The sequence below is a fragment of the Panthera uncia genome, chromosome C2 (genome assembly GCF_023721935.1).
Source record: "Panthera uncia isolate 11264 chromosome C2, Puncia_PCG_1.0, whole genome shotgun sequence".
Classification (NCBI taxonomy): Eukaryota; Metazoa; Chordata; class Mammalia; order Carnivora; family Felidae; genus Panthera; species Panthera uncia.
Window position 1 is genome coordinate 151,454,755 of NC_064810.1, and position 18,026 is coordinate 151,472,780.

At 48.1% G+C, this 18,026-nt stretch overlaps 1 protein-coding gene across 1 annotated transcript in view; it reads right to left on the reverse strand.

Moving 5' to 3' along the window:
• Positions 1 to 18,026, reverse strand: part of ARPP21 (cAMP regulated phosphoprotein 21) — a 155,919-nt gene that overhangs the window by 56,245 nt on the left and 81,648 nt on the right. The window contains exons 15-18 of the mRNA XM_049629051.1: positions 11,467 to 11,697; positions 3,840 to 4,021; positions 2,618 to 2,722; positions 1,405 to 1,665 (exon numbers count right to left, since the gene is read on the reverse strand). Of these exons, the coding sequence (XP_049485008.1) occupies positions 1,405 to 1,665; positions 2,618 to 2,722; positions 3,840 to 4,021; positions 11,467 to 11,697 (779 nt within the window). The remainder of the gene's footprint in view (positions 1 to 1,404; positions 1,666 to 2,617; positions 2,723 to 3,839; positions 4,022 to 11,466; positions 11,698 to 18,026) is intronic.

The window sequence follows — 18,026 nt, forward strand, 5'->3', positions numbered from 1 at the left end:
CCCCCCCCCCCCCCCCGTCCATTTCTATTCCCAAATCTTCTAAAGAAAGGATGAAAGTGTTTCTGTTGCAGACACACCAGGGGTTCTGGGTTCTCTTTGCTCCTGCAGAGCACGAATGCTGAAATTCATTCATCAAGGAAGATGTTTGTTTTTTTTTTTTTCCCGTCTTAAAAAAAAGTCTTCAATTAAACATTCTGCCAGCTCTTCTCCTTGATAGCAGAAATGGGTAAGGACACTTAGATGCTACTTAGGATAAAAGAGCTACACTATTTTTCCCATTAATTAAATGTAAAGTATTTAATTTATTGCTAAAATAATTAATATATGAATGAGGCCCTTCCTCCAGTAGCTTAAAATTATTTTTTCACAGCCCCTCAAGTCCTACTGGTGAAGAGATGTTTCAGAGAAGGCGACTGAAGACGAACTACTAATTAATCATTCCAAATAAAATGAACAACTGAATGAAGACCGTTTCATGGTGAAGGGTTTCGCACGGCTCGAAAAGGAAATAATTTACTCAAGATGTTAAGGCAGCGCAACAAATAATACGAAGGTGACAGCGTACTTTAAACAGCTCATCCAATGCAATATTTCTTAATTAGGATGGAATTTGCTTGGGATACGTGTGCCTTGAAAATGGACCAGAAAACGCCTCTGTGCATTTTACATCTTGACAGTAATCACTTGCAATATTCTGCAAAGGGATCCCCGGGAGAGCACCAGAGATGTTTGCTGGTGAACAGTAACAGATAATCAGTCTTGGGGAAGACAGTAAAAATCAGTGATCTGTGGTGTCTTACATGCTCGAGTCAATTAAATATGATTAATGACTACCTGTGAGAGCACACAGGAGCCTGGCTCCCCCCCCCCACCCCAGGGAAAGGAAAGGACAGTGGACCTCCGCTTCATCTTCCTCCTTTATATTCATAGAGGGGCTCCTGCCTGGAGCACCAGATTAGCTCCAGAGAATGCTTGAGGAAAGAACACATTTCCAGAGCAGCAGAAGGGGAGAGTCGAAAGTCCCCCAGGAGTAGGCTCTCTTTTGCCTGCCTTTTTTTCCCTTTCTGGGCAATCCGGTGAACAGGAAGGACGTTGCAGGGCAGGGAATGCTTTCCTGTGGCTCCTGTACCAGAAGCCTGGAAAATGGGACGCGCCCCCAGTGCATCACGGGGGCAGTCGGGTCAGTTTCGTCAAACTCACTTTCTGAGCCCCAAGGCTTTGCCCAGCTGCCGAACAGGACAGACCGGCTTCCGCAGGTGGGGAATCTCAGTACGGACCAGAAAGAGCAAGACAGGTTGACCTGGGGAAAAACCTGGGGAAATTCTACACGGAAAGACAGAGATCAACATACCCAACGAATCAACTGTAGGTCGCAGGTGTGAGAGAAAACAAACACACACTGACCTGTGCAGGTGGAGGCTGTTGCACAAATCCCTGTGGCGAGGGAGGGGCCTGGAGGACCTGCTGGGACATGGAAGGTCCAGAGCCCGAGAACCCCCCAGCAGGGAGCTGCTGGCCTGTGGAGGCAATGACGTAGCTTGGCTGTTGGGCTGGCTGTGGCATGAGGGACGCTGGGTAGACAGGACCAGATGGGGGCTCAGGAGTCTCTCCTGAGGATTGCCGGCTCAGGTTCATCTGGGTGAACTGTGTCGCCACATCGTCTCTCTGCGCGGAAGCAAAACAGGAAATTAGCAAGATCAGCTTAGTAAGGGGAGAGGCACACAGAGGCAGACACGGGCCACATGCTTGTCGCCGCGGGACGGGCAGGGCGTACAAATTGGAAACGCTACCAGAAAGGAATTCTCTGTCCAGAACAACAAGAGGACATAGCAAGGGGGAACAGATTTTAATCATCTGGTGGATCGGAGACGGTAAACAATTTGACCAAATCTCCCCCTTTCAATGGAAACAAATCATTATCTTTTCACTGAGGGCTCAGGCTCCTCAGGGTAGTGCTGAGACAGGGAGGGCTTGTCCTGAGGGGTCAGCTGGTCTCCCTGGGAGTCATCACAGCCTCTGCCTTCTGTAGAGAGGCAGAAGGACCTTGTAGTCACCATCACACATGGCTACCGCAGAGATGCAGCCAGCCAGCACGGGTGGGATTTCCTTGGCATACTGGGGAGTATGGTTCACCTGCCTCGCTTGAAATTTAGGGGACATGCTCATTTCCTCTTGTCCAAAAGGACCTAGTCCACTGATGGGAAAGGAAGGGAGAATGGGGGATTGGGGAGCTAGGAGAACCCCCACATCAGGAGCACAGGGTGACGCTGGTGACCACGTCAACTGACTTTAAGCAGTTTCCCAAACCCTCGCGCCAAGTTCATGGGTCTCTCTGTTGCTGACTTCCAACTCTAAGGGCATTTCATTCCTGCTCAGCTGGTAGGTAAAGTCTCGGCAGGGTACCCGATCGCGGAAGCAGCAACCACGGGACCGATGACAGAAGGGAAACCGTTATTTTGGAGACGGGCTGCAGTGCTCTGGAATGAGACACTCACGTATGCCCCCTCACGGTCAGCCCGGGGCACCCACCCAGCGTCAGCCAGCCCCGCACAGGACAGGAGTAAAACCAGCCAACATGCGCTCCCGGGGACAAGGTCACAAGCATGTCATACAGTACCATGGGGAACTGCTGCGTTGGAGACACAGGCAGGAGATGCTGGGGAGGAAAAGAGACCGCTGGGTATTGCACTGACTGAGAGGAAGCCTGTAGCCCCTGCACCGACTGGAGGAAAGAGAAAGCTGATCAGGTAACAGGGAAGCACGGGGGGCAGCAATCCCACAGGAAGGCTGCCTCACCGGAAGCCCACCACATCCCTATGGGTCCTCTTGGCTCGGCGCACCCCCGAGAGGGGAGCCAGCCACCAACGGAAGGTCAAAGCCATGCAGACCCCAGCCAGCCAGCCTCGCAGGAGGCGTGTTTGCACAGAGTGAACACTCCTTTAAGAAGTTACTGCAATATGGCGGCGCCTGGGTGGCTCATTCTCGGTTAATGAAGTGTCTGACTTTGGCTCAGGTCATGATCTGACGTTTCATGAGTTCGAGCCGGGCGTCGGGCTCTGTGCTGACAGCTCGGAGCCTGGAGCCTGCTTCGGATTCTGTGTCTCCCTCTCTCTCTGCTCCTCCCCCACTCGCTCTCTCTCTCTCTCCCTCTCTCCCCCAAATATAAACGTTAAGAATATGAAAATAAAAGAAGTTACTGAAATATATTTCATGTCGCTGTGGTTAGCTGACTCTAATGGGTCTAACAATACTGCCCAAGGACTAAAAAGTAAGGGTTTTCAGAAAAATACAAACGAGGTTCACTCTGGAAACCTACTTGGGACGCTACAGTTTTCTGTGGACACTTCCACGTGGTGCCCTCCGAAAGGAGGGCTCCTCCACATCTCTCAACGAACAGCCGGGCTACCCCCGAATGAACTGATTTCTGTTCTTGCCATTGATAAAGTGTTCAGTACGATCCCTTTGCGGCCATGAGCCCGCAGCCTGTGTTGGGAATGAATGAGCCAGGCGACACAAAGGCCTGGTTGAAGTTATGAGTTCAGCCTCCAAGACGGGCTCCTTGATGCAGAAAAAACAGCATCCAGACCTAAGAAAGAACTTGGCAGTGTGCTCGCTAAGCAGATCACTGGCTGGGGCGTTCACGTCTATCGAAACTGAAGGATCCAGATGAAATCTTGTCAACGGGCCGTCAAGGGCTCTAGGCTGGTTTTGTTTACCAGTGGGTGGAGGTGAGCCCAGTGGCAAATATCCCCTCTTCCCGAGGCACCGCTTGCTGCTCTGAGGACTGTGCACCTTTGTCCTGGAACACTCCCCCTCCCCGCCTTCCCGCCAGCTCCTACCTGAGTGACCAGTGGGCCCGCCAAGTGTGGCTGGGGTGGCTGCACCTGCTGCTGTGGCTGAGGAGAGGGCTGCTGCTGTGGCGGCTGCTGGGACTGCCCCATCATGGTGCCTCGCAGGGGCTGCTGGCTGCTGGGGGGGTTGTATATGGCAGGGGTTCCGTCGGGATTCACAAAGGGCTGGCCTGCAACGGAATCACCGTTTGGTTCAGATGAGCTCCTCAGACAGTCCTTTAGCAGGAAAAGCCGTGTGAGAAGAGACCCCAAAAGGAACGTAAGGTAAAGGGGCAGGGCAGTGGACATCCAGGACACCAGAACCTTCACGGGCGTGAAGACTTCCCTGTTGACGACCTATCCGGTTAAGCTAGCTAACTGAGTTAAGCCCGGAGCAATTTGAGAAGCAACAAATAAATCCACTGCCTTCAGGGAGATTTGCTAACGCTAAGCGCATCTGGGTGCAGACGCACACACTGAGAGGCACATGCTGAGAGACAAGGCTGCTTTCCGTTGACCCAGCTCCAGCTACACTGGGTCACACGTGTTTCGCTTCCCCTCACCCTGCCGCCAACTCAGAACCGTGATCAGTTCTACGGATACGTACACACGAGGGCACACGCCAGCCACAGACTCACTTCTCTGAACAGAAGCAACACGGACAATGCAGGGGCTTAGGCTCGAAAGGTGACGCGTAACAAGAGCATCACAGCATCATCGCGTAACAGCGGAGCGAATGCACGTGATTTTGCCCTTGGAAATAACGGCATGGCGCACTATGATTATTACGACTGTTTGAGGAGGGTTTTATGGTTGACAAAATAGGGGCGCGGGACCCTCAGCCGGACTCTGGCAGGAAGGAAAGTGTCATCTCCCCAGGTCGCAGAAGAGGCAACGGGGGCCCACTGGAAAGGTTATAGGGAAGGAGGACGGAAGAGGGGAGGCGGGGAAAAAGCAGCAGACAGAAGAGGAGGAAAAGGAAGGTGGAGGAGAGAACCAATCAGGTGCCAGTGTGGCAGGCACAGGGACGGGCTCACACACATGAGCTCAGCAACTCCAGTGAGCTCACGTGATCTCATTCCACCTTAGACACAAAAAAACTAGGGCTCAGATGGACCATGCAACTCATTCTGGAAGTGAGGGCCAGGAAACGGCCCCGGTCAGAATGACTCCAAAGTCTTCCCATTGCACCAAATAACTTGAGTGGACTATCCCCGTTTACGTCACGTGTCCAGGCTACAGTGAGATACGATGAAAAACGTCCAATAGTGCCTGAAAATTCCTTAATGCGTGAGAAGGCAGGAGGGGTGGGGGCTGTGTTTCAAGGTGGGATCACGCTCAGGACTGGCAGATAAAGACGGAGAAGAATCAGAATATCCGGCTTCGCATTTGAGATGTCAGAAGCAGTTTCACAAGCACAGCGTCTCAAGCCTCCCCCTACGTGGTTCTGGTAAGTGGGGCCCCCAAGAGCACTCTTGTCCAGTGCAGGCAGCTTGTGACAGCTGACGAAGGCAGCCTTTTTCATTAACAATATACATGAAAAACAACCAAAGGTCATCAGTGGTGTGAGGAAGGTTAGCAACAAAGTAGAACAGGTCAGAGGGTGAACATACAGAAGCTGAATTCTAGTGAAAAAAAAAAACCCAAAACAAACAAACAAACAAACAAACAAAACAAACCCAGTGCGTGGTATTCAAAAAGAACAGACTGTTATAAAATGGGAGCTAATTAGCTAATGTAAGGTAAGTAAAAGAAACCAGGCCCCGAAGGGTAGCAACTATGGAAATACACAACTGCATTTCAAATACATTCAAGGTCAGACAACACTTAACGGTAATGGGAGCGTGAATGGTGGGACCTCTAATGGGGGCAGGAGGGAGCCCGCCAGGAGACTAGACGTGTTCTGCGTCTCCTTCCTGGCAGTGTTCACACAGGTGTTCCTATACTCAAACACCTACCAAGGCCACACGCCTGGTGTGTGCATTTTATAAATTACGGCGAGAAAATATTCTGGAGTAGGGCTGGAAGGCAGAGGCTGGGGTCGTAGGTGGAGCCAAAGACTTGATTTCAGCCCAGCAGGGAACTGGAAGGGGAGATTAGTGGTCCCCATCACTAGCCCACAATTTCAGCCCAGATATACTGGTGTGTGTGTGTGTGTGTGTGTGTGTGTGTGTGTGTGAGAGAGAGAGAGAGAGAGAGAGAGACATGGCCTTTCCACGCTGCATATTCATGAACGTACCCGCCAGAAAAGTTCTGACAACAGTTTCATAACCATTCACCATGTGCTGTGATGGAAAAGCAAATGTGCCAGAATTAGAGTCACAGAACAATGACTCAATTTAGAGGTATTTAAAATATTAATGTTCTTCCTGGGTACCTGTTTTCCTATCACTGCCATTTAATTTTAGCTCCATTTCATTGTTTTAAGTCCTATTTTCTTTTTTTCAGAAATAACTTCCTTCTTTTCTTACAATCTGCAACCCATTTTTCCTCCCCGAAAGCAGCAATTGGGGGAAGAATGAAAAAAAAAGTTCAATTTCCAAAAATCTATCAGCCTATTTAGTGTTCGAATTCTTAGCCCCCTCCCCTTTTTGGAATTGTAAAAAGATGAGAGGAAAATTTTAGAGACCTAGTGTTGAAAAAAATGTTCACAATAACTTCATCAGAAGTCATTTCAAACTCAGTCTCATTCTGGGGCGCCTGGGTGGCTCAGTCGGTTAAGCGTCTGACTTTTTATTTCAGCTCAGGTCGTGATCCCAGGATCACAGGATCAAGCCCTGTGTCGGTCTCCATGCTTCCACGCTGAGCCCGATTCTCTCTCTCTTTCCCTCTCTCTACCCCTACCCTCCCTCTCTAAAAAAGAAAAAAAACAAATAAGTCTCATTCTATGCACACACACACACACACACACACATGCACGCACAGATGGAAAGTAAAAAGAAAACAATCTTTACTATGTTTTCTACAACTTCCAATTTACCCCAGTGAGAAGTAAGGTAGCATGAAAAACGGACCATAATGAGGGTGAAAAACATAACTGCAAATTATTCAGATGTCCTTTTTGATACATTTTAGATCCTCTGTGTGAAATAGTATTAATGTGCTATGAACCGGACAAAAGAAATGCCTCCAAATAATTGCATATGAAGAGTACTAAGAGATCCCTGGGGTAGAGAGAGGTAGCAGGCTCTTCTAGAAGAGAAGACAGCATAAAAGGCAGCTATTAGGCTCACTAAGGAGGGGTGGAAAGAAGTGAGGAAAGGAAACCGGCAAGATGTATGCCAGGAAGAGAACAAAAACAATTTCCCGAGAGAGCTAGGACAGGTGACTGTTGGTTTTCAAGTCAGGCAACAGTCGCCTCCCTAGATTCTGCCTTTCCTGCCAATCCAGATGCAATTACAGCTGAATACAGGCAATTAGTTTGAATGACAGCTGCTGAGGACCAAAGGGGCCAGAAAGACTAGTTGGCCCTAGGACTAGCCAGCTTAGAAGAGATTTTCATGTCAGAAACTGCTGAAGCATACCCGGCAGGCCCTGGCAGGTGCACTGGCACAGGTAAAGGGTGCAGGGGGCAGAGGTAAGCCGGGGTGCCGGGAGCTGGGCCAGGGCCGAGCGCTCATTGCCCTCAACTACAAAGGTTCTTGGTTCTTGGTTCTTGGTTTCGAGCCCCCCCGCCCAGCTGTGTGCCCCTTAGGTGGAAAAGTTCTCTACTCCCCACGTCATCATGAATGATGTGCAGGAGATGCTATCTTATTCGTATAAAATTATTGAGCACCTGCACGAGAACTCGGACCACGTTATCCATTCCAGGGATGCCAGACAAAAACAAACACAAAAACTTGAGTCTCATCCCTCCCCACAAAGAGCTTATAAATACGCTGGTAATGAGGAAAGGAACCCAAGGGCAATTTGCACTCGAAGCCAAGTAATCCAACGCTCTTAGTTTCTAACACAAGCACATTTCTGCCATGCACTTGGCAGGAGGGTTTTTATTCAAAGAGATGGAGAGGGCATAAAAAAAAAAAGTTTCCTTTCCTAGTCCTTAGAAGGTGGCGGATCCAATTACAGAGATGCTGCTGGTTATGGACGGGCGAGGGTTAACTCAGATGTTGCAAAGATACATTTACAGACGGCAGACGAAAACGTCTCGGTGCATTTCAGAAGGAGGTGGAAGCAATTCGGATAAACAGGTGCCAGAAGTCCTGTGAGAAACACGAACTTTGGTGTTATGGGAGCCCATCAGGGGCACTGGAAAGCCATGAGCCCTAAAAGGCTGCTCACAGCGAAGTCCCAGCCAATGGCAGGCCCGCACCTCACACGCGCGTGCATTTGCACAAGATGAAAGCAAAGCAAAATGGTAAAACACCATCCGAGGGCATTAACGCTTGCTTGGGGGATGTTAATGCCCGTTGGCATCTCTGGGTAGCTCTGAACTGAAAGAAAGCGGCCGGACAAAGATGAGCTTTCCGCTCAACCTCTCCGAAAGGAGTGTGGGTGGCTTTGCTATTGGGCTGCCAAATACACGGTACTTGGGATGAGCCCGGTCAGCGGTGCTGACACGGGAAGATTCGTCCTGTTTCGTTTGTTAGGAGTGACTTGGCAGGCACCTGAGTGTCTCGCCACTATTGCTCGTCTTACGCCTGCCGAAGACAGATGACTTTAAACAGGTCAACAAAAAGCGGAGTCAGACCTATCAGCACAGAGAGCAAAACCGGTGGCGGCCAGAGGGAGGGGGGAAGAGGAGATGGGCAAAACGGGTGAGGGGACGTGGGAGGTACAGGCTCCCGGCCTTGGAACGAAAGAATCATGGGGAAGAAAGGCGCCGCCTAGAGAATGCGGTCAAAGATGCTGTAATGGTGCCGGATGAGGACGCATGGTGGCCAACGCTTGTGGCGAGCAGAGCATAACACATGGGGCAGCTGAATCACATCACCGCGTAAACTAATGCAGCGTTATGTGGCAACTAGCCTCAAACTTCCAAAAAAATTAAAGACGTACTTTGGGGCACCAGGGTGGCTCAGTCGGTTAAGCGCCCAACTCTTGATGTCGGCTCAGGTCGGGATCTCATGGTTCTTGGTTTCGAGCCCCCCCTGGCCCCATCCAGCGGTGTGCTGACAGCGTGGGGTTCTCTCTCCCTCGCTCACTGCCCCAATAAATACAAACATTTAAAAAAAATCCGCAAAATCCAGCTATCTTTGTTTTATCCAAGAGCCACATTCTCAAATAAAAAAAAGACCTGTCCTACTATCCACATCAGTGCAGCATGGGTATATCATGGGACATTATTTCGACACGACGCAATTATTGAGCATCTGTGCGTAAGCACACTGCCTACTTTGTTATCTACTCTAGTGATGTAAAAAAAAAAAAAAAGTGGCCAAGGATGGCCCTTTCCCGTAAGGAGCTTATAAATGTACTGGTGACGAGGCAATGAATCCAAGGACTATCCACGCAAGTAGCAAAGTAGTCACATGCTGTTGGTTGCTAGTCCCAAAGAATTTCTACCATGTATTGGGCAGAAGGGTATTTAGGGAAGGGTGAGAGGTGTGGACTTCAGGGGTCCACAGCAATGACACGGAAAGAGGAGTTCCAGCCCCCAGGAGGCAAATTTCCGGTTTCAGTTGTAGGTCACATGAGACCGAATAGACAGGGGGGGGAGACAGACAGACAGACGTGCACCCATATACACACCGCACATAAAGATACACCTTACATCCCATCACCCAACCATCGTATACGAGATATTAACACATTTTCTTCCTGGTCTTGGGGATATTTTAATGTCTAGTACCTGTCGGGTCAGGGACGTGTTTATGGAGAAACTGTTTAATGGTGTTATTAGATCCTTTTCCTCACTTAAGATCCTTTTTCAAAGGAGATATTTTGGCGACAGCTCTAAATGACTGGATCCAAGGAATCAGAATTGGAAGCTGGCCCCAGAAAGCACTTTATTTCTTTTTCTAGAAGCAAGATTATAGAGGATGATATACACAAAACACAGCTCGACCATTATATCATCACAAGTAATATTTCTTCATTACACCTTAAAAAATAATTCTGTTGAGCTTTTTTGCTTAAAACAAACAAGGCACAGCAATCCTGCTTAAAACAAATGACTCAAAACTAATGCTTCTGTGTGTTCTTGTCTGCAAGCCCTCCGTCTCAATTAAAAGTGAAGGGATTTAAGCCAACAGAGTCAGACCATACTTCGATCAGTGCCCAGAGAAATGAATATAATCCTGGTTTTCTTTTAATTTGCTTTTAGTGCTTACAATGATCCAAATAAACTAAAAGCAATCTAATATTCTCCTTAGAAGTATCTATTCCGAAAGCTTTCAAATGGTTTTCAATAAAATGATTATGCCTTCTTTTCCCTCAAGCTTATGGCATTTTCAAAACGTCTCAAACACCGTGCCTTGAGAATGTGCCATATGTTTTCATGAAAATGTGGCAATTATTCAAGTAACTATTTTACTATCGTTCTCATGTTTCTCTGCATTTCCTAATTACTAGGAGTGCTATCTATGTGAGAAGATTGAGTCAGATCCCTTTTATGAGGTTCTCATTCACTTTTGCATTTTCAAGTGTCGTGAATCAAGGACACACACTGGAATCATCTAAACCAAACCTCAGACATACTTTGAGACGATGCAATGTTTTTCCAGTTACCTATAAAGGCTTCTAAAGAAGTGACCAGCCAATGTGAAGCCTTCTAACCCAGGGTTTCCAACCACAGCACTACTGACATTTTGGGCTGGATCATTCTCTGCTAGATGGGGCCGCTCTATGCCCTGTAGGGTGCTTAGCGGCCCCCCTGGCCTCTACCTTCTTGGATGTCGGTAGCAGCCCCCTCCTCCGTTGGCCAAGATCATCAGAATGTCTGCAGATATTGCCAAATGGCCTTGGAGGCATGGCCATAATTGCCCCTGTTTGAGAAGTTTCCCACATGAGGGCAGATGCTTATTAGCCTATTTCCTCAATGATCTGGGTCCTTTGGAATCAGTGTGGAAATTAAGTGGTCAGTTAAGACCACTTCGAAAAGAAAGAACCATTCATCATTGGAAGAAGCGTACTCACGAAGTTAACAATTTTCCGAACCTCACCAAAACCAGTCTAGTCCTAAAAATCCCTAAAATATGCAAGAATTTTCTCCCTCTGTCCTATGTGCTATTCCTTATTCCTCAGCAGGAAATGGGTGAAGTTCTAAGGCCAGAAAGCAACGTCTATAGGTAAGAATCTGCTACGTGTCCCAACCGATGTCTCAAGTTCGTGAAATATCTCGGATGCAAGAACACTTATGACAAAAAAACAGACTGGCCCGGGATTTAGTCCACAAAACACAGCATTTTAATTAGTCTTTCCCAGCTCATCCACTTCACGGTTTCCGATCTTAGCTCCCAGGAATACATGAAACACACCACAGTCAAGGCAAGAGGACAGAGAGACAAGTGGATATTTCTGGGAAGAATCTAGATTGATAACTACTCAAAAATATTGGTATCGGTACAGAGACAGAGGTGACAGCTATAGATCCGTTCTTCCTAAATCAAGAAACTTGCTGACGAATTTATAAGCTCAAACACATGCACAGAACTCTGACCTTGAGCCCCGGCCGTCGCAGAGGGAAGGAACTAACCTGTATGCGGGTTGAGCAGGATGCTTCCGGGCGGGATGCCTGTCGCAGCCTCGAGTGGAAGGAGGATGTAGCTGGTGCTAGGGGCGGCCTGGCCCCCTCCTCCGTTCTCGGGATAGGGCACGCAGCCAGGAGAGCCGGTGGACACGCTTGGGGCCAGGGGCGCGCTCTGCAGAGGTGCGTGGGTGCGGGGCAGCGACCCGGAGGAGCCCGTGCTGCTGTTAGACTCAGAGCCTGCCACAGAGAAATGGATCAGGAAATCATCCAACACGGAGGGCTCAGGCTCCAAAGGCTTAGTTTACATAATCCATCCTTAAAGAATGTGAGGTGCCTGCCACGGGACCGGAGCGCCGACAAATATGTCCCTCCAACATTTGGGGCTCACATTTTATTGAGATGTTTGCTACGTACTTTTCAGATATGTCCACTTCTTGGGAATGGGCACTCTCTTTCAGCCGCCCACATGCCCCTAGGGTGGTACATTGGTAAATGGTACCCTAAAGCTGGGGACTCAGCGCCTGGAGACACCCATCACCCTGCGTAATTAAAGCCAGAAGCCCGTCCTACTGGAGTCAGGAGAAGAAAACGCCAGGTGGATATGAAAGAGACGGCGGTCTAAGAAGGAGTCAGTCCTAGCATGTGCTGATCCTGGGCCTGTCTCTAAGGTACTGGTTCTCCAACATGCCCCAAAAGCTGCATTCTGAAAGGGCGTGGCTAGGAATAATCTCTTCCCCTCAGATGTGAGTAGAGGGAACTAGATCATGCCAACGGAGGGTGCTTAAGATGCACATTTCACATGTTCACAGAAATCCTATTAATAGGAGGTTTGTGGACTCTGTAATTTGCACACATGTAGGTAACTGGATTCCAAGGTGGCATCGAACCCAACGACCTCCCTCTCCCTGCACCGTGGACAAAGAGGCACCTGCTATACCCCACATCCATTAGGCACTACCTGCCCTTTACCATGACCAGAGACAAGCAGTTCTGGCCACCCTTGACCATGGCTGTTCTGGGCATGGAATATTAACCGGAGCATCGGAGACAAAAGGCACCAAGCAACATTTCTGGATCAGTGAATTCTAACAGATGATTTGGATGGTACCATAGGTGGCAAGAACGGAGTACGAGAAGATTTTGAAATTATGAGCCCACGACTGTCAGCTTATGTCGTTCATATGCACTCTTCTGTGTCATTAAAGGGGACATATTAAGGAAGCGCTAACATTGTTTTCAAGACGCTAACATGTGCCCTTGAGTTCAACTGGAGACCTTTAAAAAACAAGTGGTAGGGATACGGCATGTCATTGCAGAGAAGAGGGGCCATCGGAGAGAGCTTGGAGAAGGAGGACATAGTTGTGGAGAAGGACAGTGACGTTTATGGAGCACTTAGTATGCGCAAACACCTGCAAACCCCAGTGTGCAATACCGTGCCCCTCCGTCAGCTGGAGAAGAGCAACGCCTTCATCAGGAACAATGAGAAGGCGATGCAAAGATGATGTGAAGAATTGGATTCCACAGGTTAGAAGGATAGGAAGGAAAGCAACTTAGCTTAAACTCTCAACACTTGCAAAGATGGAGACCGCGATCCCTCCTTAGGGGGGTGGTTCAGCAGCCACGACGCAGCCAGGGTTCGTAACTGGCCTTGCTGCTGCCTTGCATCCAGCTTTTAAGAGCCCGTAACCATCTACGCACAATCTACGTTCTACGCGTAGAACAATCTAGAACAATCTACATTCTACGCGTAGCCAGCATTCCCGAAGTTCTTGATCTGGAATGCATGCCAGCCATGGTGATAAAGGGCACAGGATGAGACGCGTTCAAAGGCTGGCTAAAAAAATGAAATTGATATTTGAGAACTTTACGACTTTGCGTGCTGAGAGTTGAAGTGTGTCCGGTCTCCTTCGCTCAGGGACTGACATGATAACCGTGCAAATATTTAACCAGTATATCTGCGTGACGAGCACTGTGCTAATCGCTCTGTGTGAATTATCCAATCTCGTTTCACAGCAACCTCATTTTGAAGATGAGAATCAATCCTCAGAGATGTTAAGTCAATTTCCCAAGCATACTTCTTGCGTGGCAGACTCTGGGTTCAAACCCAGGCAATGCGGTCCCATGGACCACGCCCCATGGGTCACTTGAGCGACATACAGGTGGGGCAAGGGCCCTGACCAGGCCTGTGCCAAGTACTAGGAGACACTGCACAGAAAACCAATGGCTGCCCTCAGTGAGATGCTCAGAAGTTGAAGCTGGACCCCAAGGGGCAGCTGGCAGAAGGTATGGTGACAAAGCATCAGGGAGACGAATGGAGGACTCTGGTGAAGGCTCAAGAGACAGACAGGAGGGGCACCTGGGTGACTCAGTTGGTGACGCATCCAACTCTTGGTTTCAGCTCCGGTCATGATCTCACAGCTCATGGGTTTGAGCCCCAAGTCAGCTCATTGGGATTCTCTCTCTCTCTCTCTCTGTGCCCCTTCCCCACTTGTGTTCTCTCTCCCTCTCTCTCAAAATAAATAAATAAACTTTAAAAAGATAGAGAGAAAGGAAAAGAGCAAAGTGGCGGTGGGGTGGGGGGTGGGGATTGTATGATAGATGAGGAGGCAAAGCAAAATGGAAAACTGACCGGGCAGAAGGGAAGAATGAACAGACTCCCTTCGCTTAAGGGAGCACTTGCTCCCCAGGAAGCATCCTGAGTTTTAGTTCTAGTTATGCCACAGACTAGCTGTGTTTTCTTTGTGAACTGACCACTTCTTTAGACCTCAGTATCCTCTTCTGTAAAATATAAGCCACCGGACGAAATGGTGAGTCGCTGTGACGATGATGGCCTTGAAGTTCCCCTTAGCTTGACCAAACTTCAGACTGGTTTCTTCTGGAGGACAGTCCCCCTACCTCTCATTTATTCGAGGGTGTCTGCCCCTTTCAGGTGTAACTCTTCCGCAAGCCTCTTACCAGTTTTACAAGCCAGGCACGTCTTTCAGGAGGATTTGGGGGCCATCCCTTTGAAATGTAATAATCAAGACAAGTGGTGTCCTTGTCTGCCAGTTTCTGTGGGAGGGTAGAAAGAAGACTGACTTTGATAAGCACCAATTAGCAAAGATGGCTTAGTCAAATTCACCAACCACCTTGTTTGGTCTTCCCTGGTGCTTATCTAGCGCCTTCCTCCAGCACTTAACCCCCCCTGCAGGGGTGCCTGGGTGGCTCAGTTGGTTAGGCATCCAACTCTTGATCTTAGCTCAGGTCTTGAACTCAAGAGTCGTGAGTTCAAGCCCCATGTTGGGCTCAGTGCTGGGCATGAAGCCTACTTAAAAAAAAAACAACTGGGGTGCCTGGGTGGCTCAGTCGGTTAAGCATCCTCCTCGATTTTGGCTCAGGTCATGATCTCACGGTCCGTGGGATTGAGCCCCACATCGGGCTCTGCAATAACAGCTCGAAGCCTGCTGGAGATTCTCTCCCTCTCTCTCTGCCCCTCCACCACGCATGCTCTCTCTCAAAATAAATAAATAAACTTAAAAAAAAAACAAACTTCCCCTGCAATTCATTGGTGCATGGTTAATTTCAGTCTTTCTCCCCTGGCACAATAGTCTTGACCCCAATAGCAACAGTTATGAATAGAACATTCCTTGCCTGTTTATCTCGTCTGATGCAATTTCTCCTTTATACGGAGCCTGAGCCGTAAGTCTTTTTCTCTGAATCAACAACTCAGGAAAATCTTTCCAGATTCAGGGGTCAGAATTCAGTAGAGTGACCCAAAGCTTCTGAGATGCAAGAAGAAAGAGAACATCCTGGATGCATTAGGGTCATAATGAAAATAAACATATGGAAGAGGAAGTGATAGAAAGAGGAAGTGTCTCAAGTCGGCTCTAAAAACGCTCCAGAACCTTTGCCTCCAGAAAACCAAATGGCACGCCACGTAAAATCACTAACACAAAATACGAGGGTCTCTTATGTCTCCAGAGCTGGTGTTCCCAAAGCCTGGTTTGAAAACAGGCAATCTGTGCTTTCACAAATCCTCCAGGAGATTCTGGGGCAGCTGAAGCCGAGAACCCCTGCTCCGGAAATGGAGAGAGGAAGACGGTAAGACCGTGTCTATCGCGTGGCCAGGGTGGAAAGAAAGAGACATCATCACTTCCCAGCCACGTCGCCGCGACCAAGAAGCAGCTGAGGTTAGGATAGGAGCATCTTTCCAGTCCCCTCCACCAGGAGGAGGTGATGACAGGATGCCATCCTCTACCTCCTGAGCTGGGCGCTGGGCCTCCGGCAGGCGACCACCTCTAAGCTCAGTGGTGGGGATGCCTTAGGGGAAAGACAGCCCAGGCCTTCAGAGCAGGTGGCTTTCTGTGCGTTCAGACTTCAGCAATAAGCTCCTTCCAAAATGTAGGAAAACAGGTTCCCACCCGGAGAAGGTCTCATTATTATCTATTTAAAGCTCGAACCTATGTAATTAGAGCTGGAGAAGAGTAACTTAAATGTCATAACTCCAGGCTTGGTTTCTGAAAGGTCAAAAAAAAGTTTGCAATTCCACTGTGAGTAATGAGGCAAAAAGATGGAAAACTTGTGCTGTTCTAAGGATCCGTGACAGCAAAACTGACAGCTTTGCTTCATAAAACCATCTTGGGAAATTGTAAGTTTGTTTTGACATTCTATCTTGATCGCCTTTAATTTTTTTTTCTTTTTTGCCTTCCGTTGCTGCACCTTGACAAGCTTTCAAAAGGAGACACTTAGATTAAAAGGAAAAAAAAAATGTCTGAAGCACTTACAATTTCTAATCATTCTTCAAAGAACATGGCATTTTAGCATTCTCGAAGTGTTTTAAATGTTTCCAAAGAGCTTTTCTCTGGAAGTGATTGGGGGGTTGGTGCATAGAGAATGACGATTAATTTAAAAATCTTAAGAGCCCTTTCGGTGTGCTGGAATTTTTAAGTGCACCATTTAAGGTCCTTGGTTTCTGCATTTTAAGGAGATTTAAAACGATTTAACCTTTCTTCGTGTGCAAGGGCTCAAGTGCACCACAGTGGGTTTTCTTGACTTCAGTTGCTGCAATAGTGGGAGATGAGAGCAATTAATTAGAGTAAGAAAGCAAGAATTCACCAATTGGTGAGATGACAGAAGACAGAAGGCGGTGTGAGCCACCTGTATCCTTCCAAGGAGCAAGAGATATGTACACAGATACGGTAGCGGCTGTCACCAAATGCTATTAATTTTCTGCCCGTAGCGGAGAACACGAGATAATTTCTTAGGACATTTTCAACATCATCATTAGGGGAAACCATTAGCAGGAGCCTGGATTTCGCAGAGAGCGCCCCCTAGCGTGAGTGTGAAACGCCGTTAGGAAAGCGTTCACAATCAGGACAACCCACGCCTAACCTCCGGTTGGTGTTGGCCGTTCCCCGCCCCGCTCCCTGCCCTGCAACCCCAGGTCTGTGATCGCACCCCCAGTATGTCCTGACGCCCGGGACGTGTCGCTGAACCGCAGCTCTCCACCCCCACCCTAGCTCCGAACCCTCGGAGGCAACATCGAAGCCAAACCGAAACGCTGCATACTAAAACCACACGTCAGTTCGTGGAGAGCTGGTAAAAATGGTTGCCTGTCAGCTTCCTGGGATTCTAAGAGGTATTTTGATGGAGAACATTTGGAAATCATGTGAAAACAATGGCGAGGGATCCTTGGGAGCCAGAGGAGCTGGGAATGACAGACCATGATGGGTAGTTTTTGGACCCCTATGAACCCCGGGCGATTAATGCTGGCATCACTTTCAAGTTGTTTCCAGGTAATGGTTCTCATCATTGCCCGCCTCCCAAAGTCTGTCCATGCAACTTGAACCACCTACCTCCAAAGATCACTGTGCACTTAGAAGAAAAAAAAAAAAAAAAAAAAAAAAAAAAAAAGGAGAAGAAAAAAAAAAAAAAAAAAGAACTCCAAGCCTCTCTGAGTCTCAGTCTCCTTATTTGCAAAGCAGGAATGGAGGCATTAAGTGGCAATAATAAAAATAAACACGGACTAGTGTTTGTGGAGGGCATATAACTTGCCAGGTATTCTAATTGCTATGCGTACGTGAACTCTTTTTTTGAGTGAACAGCCTTTGCCATGAGCTTGCAATTATAATTAATTGCAATAATTAATAATTATAATATTATATAATTATAATTATTATAATAGGTACCACAATTATTCCCATGTCTTGGATGGAGAAACTGAGACCCAAATAGGTCAAATAACTTGCCCAACGATGACACTAACAACGTGCCAAAGCAGGGACCACAACTATCTATGTTATAATCACCTTGCAATGTGAGGTTTTAAGAAACGAATCATAGCATTAAATTAAAAAAAATGGCTTCCTCGTGTTCATGTACAGGTGCCTTGGGAACCATTTTTATAGAAATAATTGAATTTAAACGTACGGTGGTTTGCTGGGGGGGGGGGGGTTACGGTAAAATTCTGTAACAGCTTACATGTCACAGTGTGAAAGGTGAAATGACGTGGGGTCACTGACGTCAAGAGGTTTTAAAATGGACCCGGGGGGCCATTAAGGAGATGGGCGTCATACACCTTCTCACCT